The sequence below is a fragment of the Acanthopagrus latus genome, chromosome 23 (genome assembly GCF_904848185.1).
Source record: "Acanthopagrus latus isolate v.2019 chromosome 23, fAcaLat1.1, whole genome shotgun sequence".
NCBI lineage: Eukaryota > Metazoa > Chordata > Actinopteri > Spariformes > Sparidae > Acanthopagrus > Acanthopagrus latus.
Window position 1 is genome coordinate 7,526,807 of NC_051061.1, and position 9,373 is coordinate 7,536,179.

Genomic DNA, 9,373 nt, shown 5'->3' on the forward strand with positions numbered 1-9,373 from the left:
TGCACTGAAAAATGAGACCACAGTGAGTAAAAATGTGACAGAAGCAAAAACACGGCCAGAAACTGCTTAGGGTTCAGAGGGTTGTCAGGTTTGAATTAATTCATTGCAGTGAGACACAGCACACAGTATGTGACTTGACTTGATTTGGTTTCCACCTTTGAACAACCAGTTAAATTACACTGTGCTTTAGTGTTAACAATCATTAACCAGGAAGACAAGAAGCCTGTACACTGAACTGCAAAGTCCTGCCCACACAGCAACTCTTGCACGCTTTCACTTTCACACTCCAGCAGGACCGGGCAGGGCTGAACAGCGCACACACGTTTAGAAGAGCAGTCAGACTTGACCTGTTTCTCAGAAACTTCAAACTCTTTCAACATTTTTAGAAACACATGGCATTTGACAGCGAGTGTGACAACAAAGCGCATGGCGGCGCGGCTGGGGCAGAGGAAGAGAATCCAGAGGAAAGTGAGTACGAAGGTGACCTCTTAATGCTTAATGCTTCGGCTGCGATGAGGAGAGACAAATGCTAAAAGATTTCAAATCAACTGAACAGTATTTTAAAGGACTGTACTTGAGTTTTACGTGACCACTCATAACTGTGTTACTAAGTCACATGCCTCACTTTGTAAGCACATGTTGAGCAGCTTCAGGCACAGGAAACTGAGTTGTGGCGTAGCTGAGTGTTTGGCTGCGTATAAGACAACTCTGATGGCAAACTAATGAAAGGCATGAGGCCTACACTTCCCGGCTCACCGGCTGCTGTCACTTCCTATTTTTGTTTCAGTCATACTGCAGCGGCACTTTATTTGCTCTTCGCTGACATTACTCTTCCTCGCTTCTTAGCATATAGAAACAGATAAGTAAATATTGTGTATATATATTGAACTATATTTCAACAGTTACAGTGTGCGTGTGTGTGTTTATTGCATGTCGGGCCCTCAGATATACATGTAGGTCATTGTTACACCCTCTGTTAGTGGGTCAGTGTTGTCCCAGTAGGCCCGTTTGAATCCCACACATAGACTGGAAATGTAATTCGCACAGCTGATGAAAAAAAGCAACAACACACATTTAAAAGAAAAAAGAGTGACAACAGAAGACAACCACGGTAATAGTACTAGTATATGGCACATGTGGATGACTTGGGTTGATAGTAAAGGCCGGCCTTCCAGTTGGTTTCTAATGTGTGATATATCTTGCTCCTTAATGAGCTGTGATAATGTATTAATAGTCCAATAGCCCCATCTATTATCCACATCAGACCTTTTCAGCTGTGTAAGCCATATCAACAGAACTGAACGGCACATCAACATGCACAAATACACAAACACAGGTCTGTAAAATTAACAGTTTGCCATCAATTCATAATAATAACTTATTAAAGGTGCACGAATCATGAAATTACTCAACGAGCAATTGTTACAGGAAGAGTCTATCTCCGTAAATGGTGATACTTAGCTGCTAAGCTAAGAGGCTAAGCAATTCAATTATGTCAACACAACTATGCTATCTAATAATTAGATGTCAGATAGTTATAAAGTAGGCTAAAATGATGTAAATAGTCTTCAAAAGTGCAAACTGTAGAATATATGCTAGAAAGTTACGTTAGAAAGGTGTTATTGATTCAGCCCGTAAGTGTGGCATTCCATTCTCAACAGAAACATTGCAATCAGCATTGCTACAACTAGCTAACGTAAACACTGATAATGCTAGCTAGTTTATGGTTGCTGAAACTAGCTTACATTAATGTTGCTAATGTCAGCTGGCTAGGGCAGGACAATATGTTGGGCGCATTCCGCAGAACTCTTAAGTTGTGTTTTTTTCCGCCAACATTCAGCTGCTTTTTATGATTCTTCAAAACACATGGGCTTTAAAAATGAAACCATGTTTGTAGTTCTTTGTGCTACGTTCACAAAACAAAACAAAACAATCAATTTTATTTATAAAAATGATGTGTTGATGATGAATTGCGGAGTCTTAGTTTTGCAATCCATGTGCGTGAACACTGACTGAAGGGCAGTAGATATGGCATCCTCTGTGGATCTGTTCCTTCTGAAAACATAATGGTGGGGGTCCTATACGTCATAACAAAGAGAGATAACCTAGTCCACTTAGCTCCTAACCCTTTGACTAAGCTATTGACTTTATAGCCCTCATGATAACTAAATTATGGCCACAACTTTGGATGACATATAAAGCTAATATCAGCCTGTCGGGGTATACTTAGAGAGTTAAGTTAGAAATTGACAAACAGAAATGCCAAACATGGGATTAGAAATGGTGCCGCAAGTACACAGTTTGTCCACAGAGAGTTCTGACAAGTTCACACAGTAAAATGTTCAGTGCAGTATCTTGGTCATAATTGAACTTTAAAATATATCAGTCTCAACACTACATTAACAATTGGGCTATGAAGTAACCATCAAATGTAGAACTTCTAACCAAATATGAGTAACGAGAATGATTGTGGTCAGGGTTCAGCATTTAAGGGACAAAACTGCTGTGTAGTAAAATGTTTCCTCCTTGTCACGTTCACAGAGCCCTTGAGGATCATGCTTCTTGGGAAGTGCGGAGCAGGCAAGAGCTCGAGCGGGAACACCATCCTCGGGCGATATGTGTTCAAATCAGACATGAGGCTGGGGCCAGTCACTCCGTTCTGTGAAAAGGAGGTCGGGACAGTTAGGGATGTGAGGAAGAAATTGAAGGACGTGCCCGTCGCCGTGATCGACACACCCGGCTTTTTTGAAAAAGACCGCAACAACAACTTCAATGTGCAAGAGGTTCACAGAGGTACACCCCAGGAAGACGGACCTCACGCCTTTGTGCTCGTGGTTCCGATAGCACGGATGACTCAGGAAGATCAAGATACCAACGCACTGATTGAAACGATGTTTGGACCAAGAGTGTGGGACTACACCCTCGTGCTGTTCACCCACGGGGATCTTCTGAATGAAAATACAATCAATGACGTCATCACCGAGAGTGATGACAACCTGCGCAACTTCATACGCAAGTGTGGCGGCGGCTTCCACGTCTTCAACAACAAGAACTCGCAAGACCAGGACCAGGTGACCAGCTTCATAGAAAAAATCCAGACCATGATCGCCCTGAACGGAGGGAGAAGTTACGGCACAGATCTGTATCCCAAAGAGGAGCAGAAGATTAGAAAGAGACAGATCAGCATCCTGGCAGAGAGAGCTGATGAGCTCCGCCGCAAGGAGAAAGTGCTGGAGGATCATTACAAGGAAGAAGAGCTGGAGAAGAGGAAGAAAGCTCTGGTGAGAAAGGTAGAGACTGAAGCAAGACTGGCTGCAGTGAAGGAGACCAAGAGGAAATCCATGATTTGGAAATGTTTGGGATTCATCCTGCTGTTTGTGGGAATAGGTCTGGCAGTAGTGCTTCAAAGTTGGTGGTCTACAGTGGTGATCGTCTTTTCTTTGCTTTGGATTTTCGTTGAGGAGTTAACACTTATTTCAGAAAAAATACACTCGAAAAATAAGAAAAATGAATAGGTGTGTTTTGAGATACTGAAGCATCCTTAGTAATTAGTCATCTATTACTCAAGTCTTCATTGGATGGTCAGTTAATGAAATGGGTTTAGAAAAGATGTTTTTGAGATGAATCGATCCATATTTGGGGAACGGTGCTTTCTCAGACTTAATCCACTCTAATGTAACTGTTAAACATGCTTAAAAGGTATACTGTGTTTTAAATGGTATTTAATGATGTTTAATCATAAATAAATCCAGAAAATAAAAAAAAAAATGAATGGTTTACTTAAGCAAATATTCTGTATAATAATGTAGACTTTACAGTCACTGTAAATCAAATGCATGAAACAGAATGAAAGACGGAAAGAAAGAAAGACAATTCATAGTTTTCCCGTGACATCACGCTCACAGGGGAAAACCCCCCTGGAGGGCAACAGATCGTTCCCTGCCACATGTCAGCTTAGGAAACAAGTGATGAATCAGTATCTAGTGTTACTCAATCAGTACCTTCCTTTGCTTTTACCATGAAGAACTTCTTGTTCTTCGCCTCCCAAACAGTGGCATTATTTACCAATCTAGATGACAAAAAACATATAACTCCTTACTATTAAAATCTTTCACTCTTGCAGCAGTATAAGGTGAGGGATTCTCCACAAGGTACATGAAATTGTCACTGAGGTTGAGCTCTGGCAGAGACCTGCCGCTTTTTAACGGCTGAAATATCACAGAGGGTGCTGTATATAGATCGCGAGTGCCCAACACTTGCAGTTTATGTTCATATTGTTCCTTTTCGACGGTTGACAGGTGATTTAAATAACTGCAAAGGGAAATGTACCAGCTTTATGGGAAGTCCGGTATGAGCAGCTGTCTAATTCTCCTGAGCTGTGCTCCTAATTTCCACAATTCTGTTCAATGACAATAAAGCCTGTCTATTCTATTCTGTTTACATTTTTTGACTATATTATGCTGTTGTCTCGCAGTCCTCTACCTTCACTGTAATGGTTTGAAATATGTAAAAATGTGCTTATAAAGAAAGCAGTCTAAGATGTTTCCTTGATGCAGACAGGCTGAGAGAAGCAGCTACCAGATCGCTGACAGGCAGGAGATACCAGAGGAGGAGAGAGTGGACCAATTCTGGGCCATGTGAGAGAAAGACGAGTGGTTGGGCCAACTGGCAGTCCTCATGAAAGCACTTCTCTGCATCCCCCAAATGTCTCCTCAGAGAAAACCCTCAGAATGATTAAAAAAATTGTCAGAGAAAATGAAAAGAGTGCGGACAATGGCAGCCTCTATTCTATTTCATCCTGCAAAAGCCGCTGTGGAAACAGTGGCTACAAATTCACTCCAACTCTGAGAGCTGCCAAGTCTGCTACCAGTAATTACAACTGTGTGAGTGAGAGACACCTGCAGGAGAAAATATTGCAAGCAACCTTTCAGGTCCCCCCTTTTTTAAAGGAATGTTTGTATCCTGACGGCCCAGTTGCTGCTGCGCTCATTTTGGTAAAATAAAGTTTCAACACAATAGTTTGTTTGTAACCTTTGTAAAGATGTTTTTAGCAGCTATATAGGTCTTAATCACAATCAGGTCAGAATCTCATGGGTCTGAGAATACACAGTCGTACCGAGAGGCAGCACCTCTGAGAGCGTTTACACCGTTTACTCTCAGATCTTTCTTTCACAGTCAGTCTTCTGTGCACACATGCACTGAGGCTTCACATGAAAGCTGTGTATTACAGTAAGTGACCTTGTCATGAACAGAAGAAAGTGGGAAAAGCAGCAAATAAAAACATTTCACTGCAACTGTCCTTCATATCCTGCTGTTGTTGAGTCATTACTATCAGCTCTTCGTTCCTCTGCAGAGGTAGTCTGAGTAGGAGTTCGAGCCGCTGCCTCCATAACAACAAATATTTCTGCCAAACTGTCAAAACTGTTGAACAATCACAGAAACAAAACTCCAGTTTTATACGGATATTTCAAACTTTTACAGTCACTAGTGAAATGTTGTTACACGGTGAAAACCCACACAGTGTCATCTTACACCTTATTTGTTGTCTCAAACATCATATGTCCTTAAAATGTTGATAACATAACTCTTTATCAACTTGACAGAACCTGAAGTCTTTCAATTAACTCTTTTGTGTTGATGCAGGATCATCACTGCTTGGACTTGATGACAGGGATGTAAGTCCCATTGATTATATATTTAAGACTTTTTAAGACCCAGCGGAAACCCTGTGCATTACATAAACCTTAAACTCTAAATAGGATCTAACTTTTTTGCTCTTGATACCAATTGTAACATCTCAAGTAACGATATCTACACACCACAGCAGCCCTTTTCACACAGAGATGCAACATTTGACATATCTGCAGCTGAATATCGCCAATTCTCTGCCTTTGCGCTCAAGCAGCTCCAGTGTGTAATTCACAAGCCAGCACCACAGATCCAATACAGGCGTGATGGTACACATCATGATGATGGCATCTGTGTGTATATTTCAGCGTGTTTCCACTGGTGTCCTGTTAATCTAAACAGGTACCCACTGACTGTTATAATCATATGGACGCTGTCATAATGTGTTGTGGTTGAGCTCTTGACCCACCACGCATCCTTTTTCTCTCTAAATTTCATAATTACATAACTGCCATCAGTAAACTGGACACTGTCTGACTCTCACTCACAGAGGGGGGGGGGGGGAATGCTGTTTTATGGGGGAAATCAGGAGTAACTAGACAGTAATTATAACAAGTGGATAGAGACAAAACACTTTGTGAATTAAAGTTTTTTGCCAGGCACAGAAACTGGTTTTCAGGCAGACATGTGACGAAGAGTCGGGGAGTTAGACGGGGGACAGACATGTTTTTCCTCATGTAAGTTGCCAAAGTCAATGTGAATGCTGATGGCTGAAGTGATTTTGAAAAAAGTGCTGAATATACTGAGTAATTCTTGCCTGAAATGCATAAAACTACAGGAATGAATGGTCAAGATTTTGCAGAAAATGTTGCGGTTTTCAAAAGCTGAAAAGTAATCGGCTTAATGAGCTTAAAAAGCTGAACATTGCTGAATGTTGGCTTTTAGTTCACACTAATTAGTGGGCAGCCATGTTGTTTAGATGTGAATCACAGAATGTGATTTTGAATGTAAACATTTAGAACAAAGGCAGAAGAAATGGAACTGTCCGGGTGAAAAAGCAAAAAAATCAAAGCAAAATGGAACCTTCAATCATCAAAGCGAAGATTCCATGATGCAGGTCAGCAGGGCTATAAAAGGCACAGCAGCTCTTCAGACTGTCACATCGTTTTATACTTTCAGTCGTCTCAACAGGTCACACTGCTGACAGAGAGGGAAAGCAAACTGAACGATCAACAGGCAGATCACTGATACAGACGACATCTGTTCATTAGGTGATATCTGTCCATCAGAAGACATCTATCAGAAGGCATTTATCTATCAGAGGAATACTGTGCATTATTCTGAGAAAATGCCAGCGAAAAACATGCTGTCTGTGAGGAACTCAAAAGGTATCCAGAGGACCTCAAAGCAGCGACTCAGAAACGGTTCTCGCGAGAGGCTGTCCAACAGGTGCCGAGCACTTTCTAAAGAAAATGCGGACCTGAAGAACAAGTTGGTTGAAGAGAAAACCAAATACATCAACGAGAAGAAATTAACAGTACAGCTTCGCCAAGAGTTGGCTCAGGCAAGAGCCCAGTTGGAAAAAGACAATAGGCTGGATGAAATGGACATTCACAAGCCTCAAAAGTACAATATACAAAGTACAAAGTACAGTGATCCAACAGGTGATGCCAACCAGGTGAGAAACAACGCAAAGAGAAAGAAGAAGAAGACAGACCTTCAAGAAGATTATATGGAAGTCGAAGTTTCCCAAATAATCAACACAGACAAGTCCGGAGCAGAGCTCCAGGTGGACAAGGACAGGACCAAGCTCCTCCAAGATGAACTGGAGCAGATGAAAGCTTCACACAACGAAATCACCCTAAGGTATGAAACCGAAGTCATCAATGCCAGACACCAGGTTGACAGCCTTCTGCGTGAGCTTGAATATGGAGTCCAGCAGTACAAACGCCTTCAAACGGATTACGAGGAGCTGCTCAGCCACAAGGACAATTTCCCAGCTGCGCTCCATGCAGAGAGAGAAAAGAATCGTCTACTCCAAGAAGAACTACAAAAGACATGTTTGTCATACCATGAGATCAGCCAAAGGTATGAAAACGACATCATCACTTATGGACAGCAGGCTTACAACGCTCAGCTCCAACTGGAGGAAATCAGCGTTTCGCAGTTTGAGATAAGCCAAAGATACCAAACTGATGTCATCGCTGTCAGACAGCAGGCTGACACTCTTCAGCGTGAGCTTGAAAAGGAAGTTAAGGCTCACGCAGACACAGTGTTGGTGGCCTCGCATGTGATCAACAACTTGAGGGCTGTGCTGGACACTCTTTGTCAAAACATGGCAAAGGAGATCAGTGTCCAGCCGCAAGAGATCACAGGTGATGCGAGAGCCAGGCGTGAGGAGAAGTGTGAGGAAGAGCCAATGGAGTGCGAGGATGAGTCAGTGGAGCAGCAAAATTGCTCCCTGAAGTCCACTGATAACGCACCGGCCCCTGAACTCCCCAGAGGAAGATCAAGTCCCTGAGGAGACTCTCCCAAAAACGCCAGAGTGACCCCTTTGATCAGGGTCGTGGGTTTTCCCCGGGTGCTCCGGTTCCCACAAAAAAAACAATACAAATTGAAAATAAACTTGAAAATAAATTTCAACTGATGCTGAACTCTAGTGCATCTTTTTCACAAAACAAGGACTGTGGATTTTGCGCCCCTTGACTTACATTAGAATGGAATCGTTAGCAGGGATCAGGGAAACAATTCCCAAAACCAGTGTATGTACAGGCATGTGAATATTATTCTACAGTATGATAGTCTTGAAGGAATATGAATCCTTTAAGGCAAAAGCTGCAATCCCAACTGCTGAACACACAGTGAACCTCCCAATAGCTGTGCCCCCGCCAGCCCACCAGATGGTGCCTTTCACCTACTAATTGGTATCCATACCCAGGGAACAGTTCAAAGTGGTGCCATGACATTAAAGTGAAATTGTCTCTCTGTTATTATCTGTTGTTCTTTTATCACAACAACCATTTCCTCTGAGAGAAACCTTCTCTAAACTCTTGACATTTTCAATTGTTAAGCAACTGTCAGGCCGTCATAACATAGTGAGGCAAAAAAGTATTTAGTCAGCCACCAATTGTGCAAGTTCTCCCACTTAAAAAGATGAGAGAGGCCTGTAATTTTCATCATAGGTACACTTCAACTTTGAGAGACAAAATGAGAAAAAAAAAAATCCAGTAAATCACATCTGATTTTTAAAGAATTTATTTGCAAATTATGGTGGAAAATAAGTATTTGGTCAATAACAAAAGTTCATCTCAGTAGTTCATTATATACCCTTTGTTGGCAATGACAGAGGTCAAACATTTTCTGTAAGTCTTCACAACATTTTCACACACTGTTGCTGGTATTTTGGCCCATTCCGCCATGCAGAGCTCCTCTAGAGCAGTGATGTTTTGGGGCCCTCCAAAGATTTTCTATGGGGTTGAGATCTGGAGACTGGCTAGGCCACTCCAGGACCCTGAAATGCTTCTTACGCAGCCACTCCTTTGTTGCCTGGGCGGTGTGTTTGGGATCATTGTCATGCTGAAAGACCCAGCCATGTTTCATCTTCAATGCCCTTGCTGATGGAAGGAGGTTTTCACTCAAAATCTTACAGTACATGGCTCCATTCATTCTTTCCCTTACACGGATCAGTCGTCCTGGTCCCTTTGCAGAAAAACAGTCCTAAAGCATGATGTTTCCACCCCCATAC

The 9,373-nt window shown here is 42.1% G+C and overlaps 1 protein-coding gene across 2 annotated transcripts; it reads left to right on the forward strand.

Moving 5' to 3' along the window:
* The first annotated feature begins 46 nt into the window (after window positions 1-46).
* Window positions 47-4,431, forward strand: LOC119013421 (GTPase IMAP family member 7-like). 2 transcript variants are annotated; one of them, XM_037087938.1, is made up of 2 exons: window positions 47-480; window positions 2,542-4,431. In XM_037087938.1, exons 1-2 carry the CDS (start codon window positions 393-395, stop codon window positions 3,513-3,515), a joined length of 1,062 nt encoding a protein of 353 aa, XP_036943833.1. In that variant the 5' UTR covers window positions 47-392; the 3' UTR covers window positions 3,516-4,431. The 2 variants fall into 2 exon arrangements, with proteins under 2 accessions (XP_036943833.1, XP_036943834.1); XM_037087939.1 differs by having other exon boundaries at window positions 150-468.
* The last annotated feature ends 4,942 nt before the right edge of the window (window positions 4,432-9,373 follow it).